The sequence below is a fragment of the Chanodichthys erythropterus genome, chromosome 24 (genome assembly GCF_024489055.1).
Source record: "Chanodichthys erythropterus isolate Z2021 chromosome 24, ASM2448905v1, whole genome shotgun sequence".
NCBI lineage: Eukaryota > Metazoa > Chordata > Actinopteri > Cypriniformes > Xenocyprididae > Chanodichthys > Chanodichthys erythropterus.
The window spans coordinates 21,939,372-21,952,652 of NC_090244.1; the positions used below are offsets into that span (position 1 = coordinate 21,939,372).

Consider the following 13,281-nt stretch of genomic DNA (forward strand, 5'->3'; position numbering starts at 1 on the left):
TGAGAAGGACTACGAAACGACGTATCATAATACATGCCTGCCGGAGACATACGTTAAATTGTAATATCCTGCTCACTTTACGTCTTAAAATAGTCAAGAAAATCCGAAAAATATTTACAATTTATTATTGTTTCAGCTTATATAGAGATCTATGTTTGAATTAATATTTTGGTGGGAGTTTGCCCCACCTGCCCTTACAGATGAGCCATGGCTGTTAGTTTCAAAGGTAATTTACTCATTTTGATTGTGAATGGCACAATATTGGTGTTTATATGCAGACTATAAACTTTTAGCCCAATATTTCGTATGTTTGCAACAAAGGAACAGCAATATTGTCAGCTGAAAACACTGTGAAGCTGTTTCATATAGCTTACATGAGAGCTGCACTCTGGTTCAGCGGCAGCGCGAAAGCAGGTTTAAATTCATATTCAGGCATGATCATAACTTCAAAGGTTTAATAGACTGCGGAATTGTTGTCATTTAGGAATAAGATCACGAGTGTGTTTGAATCGAGACTGCAATGGACCTGTAGCCTATGTATTTTTGTACCAGACCTCAAAAGTTACCTGGGCCCAGGCCCGGGCGGCCCCCCTGGTTCCGCGATCCAGGTTGTAATGTAATTACAATGTATTTACTATGTAATTAACACTGGGCAGGCAATTGCACCTATCAACAATTATCCACAAAATGTATTTGAATAATAAATAATATGAAAACATGTACAAAACAGTAACAAATTGCTTTAAAGTCTGAAAATTCCTCTTTATTTTTATGTATCTGCCATCAGACGTCGTTGCTATAATGCATTGCTACGGGTTAGCATCTTTCTTCGAGCTTGACTCATAGATGGCCATTCTGACACCGCTTGCTTGCTAACCACTATTCACTCTTTTGTTGTTGTAATTAATCTGCTCACTGGAAAAAGAAGTTTATGTCAGTAGTTGCACATTCAGGAGTAACTGTGAACACAGTTTACAAAAGCGATAGAGTACTGCAAACCATATATGCCTCTCTCAGTGATCGCTAGTGTGGCGATTCAATTATAAATCCACATTTTTAAAGGTGCCCTATAAAATTTTATTTGCCTTGGCATAGTTGAATAACAAGAGTTCAGTACATGGAAATGACATACAGTGAGTCTCAAACACCATTGTTTCCTCCTTCTTATGTAAATCTCATTTGTTTAAAAGACCTCCGAAAAACAGGCGAATCTCAACATAACACCGACTGTTACGTAACAGTTGTGATCATTAATATGTACGCCCCCAATATTTGCATATGCCAGCCCATGATCAAGGCTTTACACAAGGGCAGCCAGTATTAACATCTGGATCTGTGCACAGCTGAATGATCAGAATACGTAAGCAAGCAAGAACAATAGCGAAAAATGGCAGATGGAGCGATAATAACTGACATGATCCATGATATCATGATATTTTTAGTGATATTTGTAAATTGTCTTTCTAAATGTTTCGTTAGCATGTTGCTAATGTACTGTTAAATGTGGTTAAAGTTACCATCGTTTCTTACTGTATTCACGGAGACAAGAGAGCTGTTGTTATTTTCATTTTTAAACACTTGCAGTCTGTATAATTCATAATCACAACTTATATATCTCTCAAACAGTGTGTAATGTTAGCTTTAGCCACGGAGCACTATCAAACTCATTCATAATCAAATGTAAACATCCAAATAAATACTATACTCACATGATCCGATCCATGCATGCAGCATGCATGACGAACATCTTCAAAGATCCATTTGAGGGTTATATTAGCTGTGTGAAATTTGTTTATGCACTGTATAACTGCACTTATAGTCGAGAGCTTGGGGGGGCAGGGAGCGAGAGATTTAAAGGGGCCGCAGCCTGAATCAGCACATCGTTAATGATGCCCCAAAATAGGCAGTTAAAAAAATTTATAAAAAAAAAAATCTATGGGGTATTTTGAGCTGAAACTTCACAGACACATTCAAGGGACACCTCAGACTTATATTACATCTTGTGAAAAGACGTTCTACGGCACCTTTAAAAATATTACATAATTCATTTCTGCCCATTTGTCATGTAGAATACACCAACCAATTGTGATGTGCCACAACAAGCTCAAATTTCATTCGAAAATGGAGTGGTAATTTCCCGTTGGTTGGATGGTTTGTTGTTTGGATGGAAATGTTTTTACATAATCTTCTCTTCACCCACAGGGCAACTGAAGAGATTTCCACACCAAACCACGGTAACTAATGAGTGCTCTTGGAGCAGTGATCCAGAATGCAATCTCCAGCTCTCCATCCCAGCATGCCTGTCTTGTCTTGCCTCTCTTGCTTGTCATGTGTGTCATGTGTCTCTCACTCTCAATGCTTCTGTTCACAGCAAACATCGATGTAATTAATCATAATGCCTCCTGGATCATTTAAGATCCCTGCTGGCCTCAAAGACGCCTTTCATTCATAACACACACACAAGCCAACCAAAAAAAGTCCCGATTCCCCCACACTGGCCCCTCTTTTCGGCAAAAGGCGCATGTTTACTGTCGCACACACCTTACGTGGCTTTTAGGATCAGCACACACGTGTGTGACTCAGCCAATGCTAATTACCTCCACTGCTAAACACAACTTGGCCACTCACGGGTATTAGAGGACAAAGATGCGTTGTGTGTGTGTGTGTGTGTGTGTGTGTGTGTGTGTGTGTGTGTGTGTGTGTGTGTGTGTGTGTGTGTGTGTGTGTGTGTGTGTGTGTGTGTGTGTGTGTGTGTTTGTACACCTGCCTTCAAAGCTACAGTATATTTCCACTTGAAGACGACTACTGTAAAATCTTTCAAATGCGAGGCCAAGAGAAAATATTGGGTGGAAACTTCTTGGTAGCACACTTGCTAACAACAGTTATTTTAGGTTTAAAGGATTAGTTCACTTCTGAATGAAAATTTTCCTGATAATTTATTCACCCCCATGTCATCCAAGATGTCCATGTATTTCTTTCTTCAGTCGAAAATAGTTAAGGTTTTTGAGGGAAACATTCCAGGATTTTTCTCCATATAGTGGACTTCAGTGGGGATCACCAGGTAGAAGTTCCCAATTTTAGTTTCAATGCAGCTTCAAATGGCTTTACTAGGGCTGACCGATTGTCACGCGCATTTCGTCAGTAAAAGCCGGTTCCCTGATTACCGCTAAATCGCCATCACCTGCTTTCAAATGGAGCGCCATTTAATAGACAGAGCCGTAGATCACTGACAAGCCACGCAATATCGCGTTCATTATTGAAGACGATTCATCTGCGCGCGAAATGCGCGTGACAATCGCATGCGATATATCGGTCAGCCCTAGGCTCTACATGATCTCAGACAAGGAATAAGGGTCTTGTCTATCAAAACGATTTTAAAAAAATACTTTTAACCACAAATGCTCATCTTGCACTAGCTCTGCAATGCGCCATGCATTACGTTGAAAGGTCACGCATCAAGGTGAGTGTGGAAGTACTGCAGTAGGGCGAAAAACTTAATCTAATTTTCTCCTTCAACTTCAAAATCGTTCGATATTGTTGTTTTACCTTTTTTTTTTGTAAAAAGAGTTTGTACCTTTGTAACATGATTACGTCATGCGTACGGAGCTTAGAGCTTTTTTTTTTTTTTAGAAAATGACCAATCGTTTCACTAGATAAGACCCTTATTCCTTGGCTGGGGTCGCGTAGAGCCCTTTGAAGCTGCACTGAAACTGTAATTTTGACCATTGAACCCTGTTGAAGTCCACTATTTGGAGAATAATCCTGGAATGTTTTCCTTAAAAAACTTAATTTCTTTTTGACTGAAGAAAGAAAGACATGAACATTAGGGCTGTAACGATATGCGATATGAAATCGAAATCGCGATACACAGGTCCACGAACCTGTATCGCGATTTGAGAAGGCAGAATCGCGACACACCCCTTCCAACTCCCAGAGTTATCCTTCCTGTCCAGATCCAATGCTACCACATTTTTAAATTACTATAAGTATTAGGGGTGTAACGATTTATCGTAGATGGTGTGTCTCAATCAGCTCTCTAGTTCAGTAAGTGTTTCGGGCACACATTGAATCTTGCAAGCAGGTTTAAACGTTTCTCATGTCAGTCTCTTGCATGGTCGCGTGAGAAAAGTCGTGGCTTTCTTTCACCGCAGTGCACAGCAACAGCTGTGCTCACAGAAAAGCAAAAGACGCTTGCGATGCTTTGCTTTAAGTTCTGTGGCGCCGTTCACATATTGCGTCTTTTCCGCGTGCAAGTCAGTTATTATTTTCAAATGTAGCCGCGCGGCAGGCGCGCTCATAATGGGATCAACACGGTCGCGACGCGCATGCAATTCTCAACTTCTCAGAATGCCGCAAGCGCACCGCAGGTCGTGTGACAAGAATCAACCGATCAGCTATGGCCTTTCCGTAACAAAACATCAAAAGCTCAGCCGAACAGCTGATCATAGCTGTACATGGTGGTTTTTATATCTTATCTCCATCAATATATCTCGTAGTAAAACTAATGCAAGGGCTAGAAATCATTTATCCTTTGCAGAAACATCCTCTGATCCTCTTGGAGAGCCCAGTTCAAGGTTGCATAGCAACGACCGACGCCACGGGAGCGCAAGCGCTTTGGAAAGGAGGAGAAGCGGTGCGGATGCGCCTTCCACGCGTTTTTAGACGCGATATGTGAACGGCCCCTATTCATAATTCTAAGTTCATGTTAAATTTAAAAAAAAAAAATTAGTGACAGACAGCCCTATTCAACTGTTAATTTTAATACAAAAGGTTTTTATTAAAATTTTATATTTATTTATTTTATTGAAATGTGATCTTGTGTGTACAAGGACAATTATTGAAATTTGTTAATTTTTTTTTAATAAATCTTGTTTGAATTTCATTTTTATTTTGTTCAAAATATCGTGATACGTATCGTATCGTGAACTCCGTATCGAGATACGTATCGTATCGTGACCTGAGCGTATCGTTACACCCCTAATGAACATCTTGGATGACATGGGGGTGAGTACTGTAAGATGGTTGTGCCCTTGCTACAAAAGCTATAACAGAACATCTTTTTTTTTTTTTTTTTTTTTTTTATATATATTCTGTATAGTGTTTGTTATAAATTTTCTGATTAGAGTGGAAATCCATTTGCTAAATAAATGCAATTTGACTGACTGCTTCATTCCCACTTTAAGCATTAAATTAATGTAAAGTTTTCAGACACTTAATTGCATGTTATGTACAATATTTATTTAATTTTATATTAAATGCAATTAGCTGAACTTGTGGGCAGAGCCCTCTCTGTAAGCTCACTGCTGTCTCGCAATCACAACAAAATCGCATAATCAAATTGCTAAAAAATTAATAATTTCATCACTATTCACAATGTATACACTGTAAAAAGTAATAAACTAGCTACTCAATAAAATTGTGATTAATGTGATTAATTACATTTAACATATAAGAAATGAGTTAAAATTAAATCAAATTAATTCCTTAAAAGTCAACCATTTCAAATGTGTAAAATTAGCAAACACCATTACAAAAACCACAAACCTACATAAAAGACAAAAAGTCAAACTGCCCAACCAGATGAAACACTGATCAATCATTTTCAATACAATCAACATCAACATCTAAAACTCTGTTAATTGTTGTGTTGCTCTTCCCTTCAGTGATTCTGCTTTTTATCATCGGGTGTCTTCAAAGTTGGCAATAAAAAAATAAAGCGTTCTTAATTCATCTTTGACGTCTGTCTGTTATTCAGAAATTTTGTTTAAATTTTACTTAAATTTTACTCGTTTTAAATTGTTGACATTTAAGGAATTAATTTGATTAATTATAACTCAATTCTATTTGTTGAATTTCATTAACACTCTGAGGTCTGAGGTATCGCAGGCGATACCACCACGTTTTTTTTCTTACCAGTGTGAAAGAGACTCAAAATACTCCATCAATGTTGCACATACAATTAAGAGCTATACACAATTTTAATCTGTTAAATATCTTCTTTCATTTGTGTAAAATGTTGTGCTTTTTGCAAAATAAGGAAAACTAACACGATGCGTGATCTCTCGTCTCCCTCTGAATGAAGTCCAATCTGATAGTTCTCAGAAAATGAACTGTAACTTAGTAAATACTAATGACAAAAAAATTAGACTTATGTCTAAAGGAACGTTGAAATGTCAGGTTTTAAATCGTGCAAGTCAAATCGAAAACAGAGCGTCCTACGGCTGCAAGTATGAATTGAAAACACAGTATCCAGCACTCATAGTGATGAGAATAAATATAGAATAAATACTACTCCTCTGTATAGAAAATTGACAAACATAAGAATACATCAATATTTCTCCAAATGTGCATGCTTTTAACCTAAAAGCCTATATGAAATGCCATAGAGGTAACATAATTGTTCAGATACTTTGCATCACAGAAATACATTATATTTTAAAGAATATAAAAGAATACCATTATTTTAAATTGTAATAATATTTCACAGTATTTCTGTTTATGATGAGCTGAGACATTATTACAGATGTTTTTTTCACAGCCTACCTGACTGAAAGGCCTTATTAATATGCAAGTCATTTCAGGTCATTATTATGCGATTATTTTGTCTTCTCAGGTGTAAATGACCCATTATTCATGATGATTCGCGCCTCCACGCATACTGTTTTTCTTGACAAAAAGTGTCTTACAAAAACTAAATTAATATATTGTTTTATATGAAGGAGTAGGCAGCATAATTTTTACATAATTCTGAAGCAAAAACTCTAGTCTACAACCTCCAATACCCAGAAGTCTTATGAACAAAGATTTAATATACTTTTTTTGGCCTTATTTCAGTGACTTAAGTTTTTTGTTTTTTCAATAACCACGCATAAACATTATTCCTTCAAAAATACAAACATGTACATACATGTTCCTCACATATTATGGTAACCTAGTTTGTGTGAATACAGTGTGATGACACTTGTGTCATTAATGTGTTTATGAACAAATGAAAAAAGCACAAATGTCAGGTCATGTCAAAACTTCTCCAGGCCCCAAATCAGCCTCACACTCCAGAGGATTAATAATATTGCTTGTAATCTGCTGCCAAAATTTTGCCTAGTAGATATAGCATATTAAATTTTACAGCGTACTCGGGGTATGTTTACATGAAAACGATGTACTAAACACGGAAATATTTTTCCTTTGCTTTTATCACGTACAGACGACAATGTTGTCAAAACGATCCCCATTCACATGGATCTGCAAAAACAACTAAAAACTGTTTTCTGCTGCCAGGCCAGTAGTTGGAGATGTAAAAAAAAACACTATGTGCCTATAGACTGAACACGTGATACGCATTTGCGTGACGTCACTGTTTTCACAAACTCACATTTTTGTTGTTTACATGGAGACGATAAACACACTGAGACCAAAAGGTCCTTACACACTGAGACCGAAATTTTCGTATGCGTTTTTTCATATTCGTCATTCTTAAAATTTTTCAGGCACAGAAACCTTGCACACTGAGTCAATACAAAATGGAGTCTTTAAGCAGTGAGGATGATTTTGTTGTCCTCTCTCTTTTTAAAAATTGAAAGAGGAAATATTGGGTCCATCCAATCCTAAGATTGTGTAGAGACGAAGGAGAGTTCCACCTCCTTATCAAGAAGCTGCAGGATTATTATTATTTGTCATACAGTGTTTTGTGCTGCGAGATGAAGTAGATCAACTTGTCAGACGTTCGCTTTGGCGTTTGGCTCTGAATTGTCAAAACACCTCTCAAAATGCTTGCTACAAATGTAAAAAACGCAGATAAAAGGATCACAAGCCGGGACTCGAACTCAGGTCGCCCAAAGCGCATTGGCGCTACATGTCAGCGCTGCCAATGAGGTCATCGGCGCCGACCAAAATTTTATATGACAGATGAAAGTTTCGGAGGCAGTGTGTAAACGTAATTGATGCAACGTGAGGTCATATTTATTTTTTAATGTGCAAAAATTTTGAACTCAGTGTGCAAGGACCTTAATGGTATAATTTTCAAAACCTTGCACTTTGAAACCCCATTTAAAATGCTTGCGTTTTCAGGCCCCCAAAACGCTGTTGACGCATAAATGACCGACCAAAACGCATAAAAAGTTTTCCATTTTTAGTTGTAAACAGCTGTAAAAAACGTGTACAGTCCCTCAGTGACAAATGCAATCTTTGTCACGGAATACACTTGTTTGTTTACATAGAGTTCACAGTTTCGTTCTCATTTCCTTTCAATATCTGAGGTAAATTATATGCCCCAAGTCACAGAAATAGAAACAGTTCCAAAATAGAATCAACTGCCACTCGTCATGTATCATCATAGCGGCTGGTTAGGACGAGTGTCACAACACGGTCTTGGTGAGGGGAAGATTTTCAGTGAATTACTTAAATATAAATCTCTTTTGCACAAAAAGCTTTTGTTTATCTTCAGAAGATTTCGAATATAGTGCTCAAGACGTGTGCCCCACTTTTGGGGTGCTTTTTTATCATTTCTGGAGGTTGACAGCCCTCATTTTCAATGTAACATATTTAGCATCCTGGGCATGGTATAAGAAAAATAAGTTGCACCGATTCGGAACAGCATTAGGGTGAGTAAAAGATGACAGAACTTCATTTTTGGAGTGAATTATTCTTTAAGGTTCTCTCTGTAACACAATTTGTCGGACAATGGAAGTGCAACGGATAACCTGACAACTGTATTTTTTCATCTTTCAGAGATGGTATTTCTGCTGGTGTTACCCCACTGCTCCTCTCTCCTTTATACCATTCCATCTATTTTTGAGCCATGTGAACTTTCCCCAAACACAGAATTACATTGAAGAAACTCATTTTGTCTATCTGCGACCCTGGAGTATTGAATAGATGGAAAGAGGGCAAACTAAGAAAATACAGGAGCAATGAAGTCACACTGCTATTATACTGAAGCGAGATATTGCACTTTCTTCTTTGTGTCTTTCTTCTCTCTCAGCTCTTTTGTTCCCACTTCATTCACTATTTGTCAAGTAGTCGCCTCAAAATTGAGATGAATCTGTCTGCCTTATTCAGACGAATCTCTTAGAGTTGAAACATTTGAGTGTCTATATCTACACCCACATAAACAATGTGCTTCTCTGTTTCCCCAGCTTGGATGGATTTCCCCATCTACAGGTGACTGGAAAAGGTCTGTCACTTCCGTAAGGAGTCACTCGGAATTCCGGACAGGCTGTGATTCATTTCTTAGACAAAGAGACGCCTTAGCGCCTCAGCGTTTCAATCGATCACACATCTCTGTGACCGGGTATCGAGTCCTTGCGGGCGTGTGAGCGCCTAGTCCCGTCTGAGCCAGACGTAATCGATACGCTAGTAAACCACACACTCCCTGTACACTCTCACAGGCTTCTGGCTGAGGCGCTAATTGTGTTTTACAAAGCCAATGCTCGCTCACATCGCACAAATCTACACTTCTAAGCACCAAGACCACTGGGGAATAAATCTAAGTGAAATCCACCAAGCAGTAGCAGCAAGACCTTCTGTTTGAGGAAATAGCCACCACTGTTCACAGTGACTCTACCATTCAATGACTACTGAAAGGAGTGTTGATTGATATTTACACTTTAAAGCCTATAAAATTGAATACAGGTTCTTGGGCAAGTATAATATACACAATAGGGATGTGGCCGAAGTCGAATACCTTATTTGGAAAGGCACAGAAAAAGAATAAAGCATTCAACGGAGCCCTTAAGTAAGCAATAAGGGGTGCTGTATCGTGAATAAGTCACAGCTGAAAGGTGATTGAAAACCAAAAAAAAACAAAAAAAACATGAAAACGGTTACCACTCAATACAAATATTAAAGCCAAAAAAGAATTGCAACTTTCACAAAGTTAAATCACTAAAAGCCTTCCTTCCGCCAGAAAAAAATAGTCCCTGACCGTGAACAGCAACAGAAGTTACATTATTACGCCATTAGATGGCGGCAAAGACTGTCTTTATGAGTGTGTCACTCAGTAGCAAAGACTTTTATTTTGAAAAGACTGAATTGTTGTGAACAGGGAACAAGACGCAACTGACAAATGCTTTGACTAGCTCTGTCAGTCAAGGGAAAACCCCTTAACTGTTAAAAGGACAAGATAATACATCGGACATTTAAACAGATTTTTTATTATGAACACAGGACTGACTTGAAGGAAAATGCTAAATCTGAATGCAGGTAATAAACTCGCTCAATCAATCTCTTTCTCACAATACTCTTCTACATAATACAGTAAGCTTCAATGAACAATATCAATTGAGAACATACAGTTTAAGAGTGGTTGCTAAGGGTGTTGTGTAGTGATACACAGAACTGTTGGGTGAAGCGGTCATAGCCGCGTTTTATCGTGAATAAAACAGTTACACTTCAGTTTTTATATTTATAACATGATACAGCAACATTACACGACAAAGAGCGTTGTTTTCCTGAATATCCTGAATAAAACCATCACGACTGAAAATGTGACACTAAGGACCATAGCGCATTTCACGACAACACAATCATGTTTTCGTTACTGAATGATTCAGTATTTTGAAAGAACTGGTTGAGTCAAAGATTCAATAGTTCTGTCCCAAATGACGCAATATACACTATGCACTGCACTATGTACTCATCCGTGTAGTGCGTGAATTGTAAAAGGTTATTTTATCATTTAACATTGGAGTCTGATACCCCTCCCCCTCCACTACGCAATTAAAGCTGCGACAGTTGAGTGCATGAAGTGTCCAACATTCCACACTTCGTTTTTTCTGTTAATTTAGAAAAAATGTAAAATGTCATGGAATAGAATTAGGACGTACCTAATGATCTATTCAGAAACAACTGCCTCATTCTTGAATGAATCATCCATTTGAACAAATCATTTGAATGAATGACTCAATGACTCATTAAGACACTTGCCGCCACCTACTGGCGGTTTAGTTTCATGTTTAAAAGTATCATTCTTTCCAATATTTGTATATTCAAAAAAAAAAAAAAAAGAAAAAAGAAAAAGAAAGAAACTCATAACATTATTTAATTATTTAAAGTTGTAATTTTTCAGTGTAAATTCATTTTATTGGAAATAGCCCTAAAGTGTCTTATTATTCTAATTGAACAATCAATTTATTGATCAAATTTAATAATTAAAAATGAAAGATCCAGCATACATTTAATCAAATTAGGGGGAAAAATGCCCTTTAAAAAAGTAAAAAAAAAAAAAAAAAGCCCTCTGGGTAAGTATCACAACATAAATGTTGAGCCCCACACACACATTTTAGTTGTGGTGCTCCTAAATTTTTGCTGGTGCTCCAAATCTTTTGAAGTTGGGAGCAGCAGTGCTACCAAGTAAAAAAGTTAATTTCGAGCCCTGTGCCCCCAAATTATATACAATATAATTACCCAACTATATAATTGCGAGAGAAGGCAAAAGCTTTGAAAGATATTTTTTTCCTCCCATCTCACATTTTTTCCATCACCATGTCCCGTTAGGGGCTCCATAGAATACATAATTTCCTTTCTGAATGAGGAATTTGGCCTGGGCACACATATATATATATATATATATATATATATTTATGTATGTGTGTGTGTGTGTGTGTGTTATATTCATCGTAAGCATTAAGAGATAGCATTCCCAATCTTAAATCCCTTACCTTTCCCACATAGGCCAGCAGACGTGCATTGAGAGGGCTTTCATCTGAACTCAACCAGAACTCTGAGTTATCATCGGAAGAAACCGCAAACTGAAAATCACCTGGACAAATGAGACCAACAGACACTGTAAGCGGCAGGTAACAATGATCCTTCTTGTATGTGTAGTAGTAGTATACAATTCTTTTTCGATAACAGCTGTGTGTGTGTGTGTGTGTGTGTGTGTGTGTGTGTGTGTGTGTGTGTGTGTGTGTGTGTGTGTGTGTGTGTGTGTGTGTGTGTGTGTGTGTGTGTGTGAGAGAGAGAATGTCTCTGTTCTACATTCTGTATCCCGTTTGTCACCATGATAAATATCTACTAGAAATGGTGGATTTTAATACAAAAGATCATTTACCATCCTTGTAAGGTAGAATATATCCAAATATCCTCAGGCCGTAGTTCTTCCATTTGGGAGCCACAGCCAACTTCTTTACAGTAGTTCTCGTCTGGAGAGATTAAATGTATGAATATGAAATTAGTATGTAAAATACCATTGTGGTGGGATGAGTGAAGATATGGTGGGTCATAATGTGTAAAAAAAATAATATATATATATATATATATATACACACACACACATTCCTTCATATTTTAAGTCTGTGTCTGGGATAAGAGTAAAACAATGACATTATTTAATGAGGAAAAGGCAAATATGACTAATCAAGACATGACAAAAAAGTTTAAAACAAAATAAAATAAATAATGATAATTCTGATAGTTGTCAAAAATCAATCGCTGATATATAATGGTGCCAACTTATGTTGTATTGTATTTCAAATGCCTGTGTGAGTTTTGAAGCCACTCCTGCTGTGTCTGTTCAGTTATACACAATGTGTGAGAGAGCAGAATCTCTGTTATCTGTCATCTGTTTATAAAATCACAAAGACAGAAAGATGGAGAAAAAGAAACAGAGGAACAGAGAGAAGAGTTTCCGGAGCAGAGAGTAACTGTTTTCACAGTATGCGTCTGTACGTGCTTTTAATTTTGGGTGAGTTCTGTCAGACTTTTTGAGCTGTGATCTATAAAAACAGGCCTGCCAAAAAAAGAATAAATAAATAAATAAATCACAAGGTAAAAGTTGAGGTGGGAGGACTGTGTAGGTGGTCTGAACCAACAGAATTCACAATGACAGTTCAGGAGAAGCGTACTGTATTCCACCCATTACAACCTGCAGGGGCTTTCAATGAAATGAAACCACCCACATGGTGATAGAGGGTTGAGCTTTTCAGACACACCTTCCAAATCCTGATAATCATCAACAAAAAGGTGGTTCACGATAAATTAAAGGAATAATTCAGAATAACAGAATTGTGATATGGACAGTTGATAGCAAAATAAAACTAATCAAATAAATAATTCAGAAAGAACTCAATAAATAGTAAGTAAATGATGATACCAAAATAAAACTAATCAAAAAAAAAAAAAAAAAAAAAAAAAAGCTAATAAATAAATTATGACATAATTAGGATATGGCTAGGTGATCCCAAAAAAAAAAAAGGCATCAAATAAATAAATAAAGAACAGACCCTTTTCACATTTCCGGGTTTCTCAGAAGCGGAAGTCGTCATAGTTGGGTAAAATTCAACA

The 13,281-nt window shown here is 37.2% G+C and overlaps 1 protein-coding gene across 1 annotated transcript in view; it reads right to left on the reverse strand.

Annotated features, from left to right (window-relative positions):
* b4galnt4a (beta-1,4-N-acetyl-galactosaminyl transferase 4a) overlaps window positions 1-13,281 on the reverse strand; it is a 210,974-nt gene that overhangs the window by 66,791 nt on the left and 130,902 nt on the right. Inside the window, exons 5-6 of the mRNA XM_067379463.1 lie at window positions 12,050-12,140; window positions 11,658-11,758 (exon numbers count right to left, since the gene is read on the reverse strand). Of these exons, the coding sequence (XP_067235564.1) occupies window positions 11,658-11,758; window positions 12,050-12,140 (192 nt within the window). The remainder of the gene's footprint in view (window positions 1-11,657; window positions 11,759-12,049; window positions 12,141-13,281) is intronic.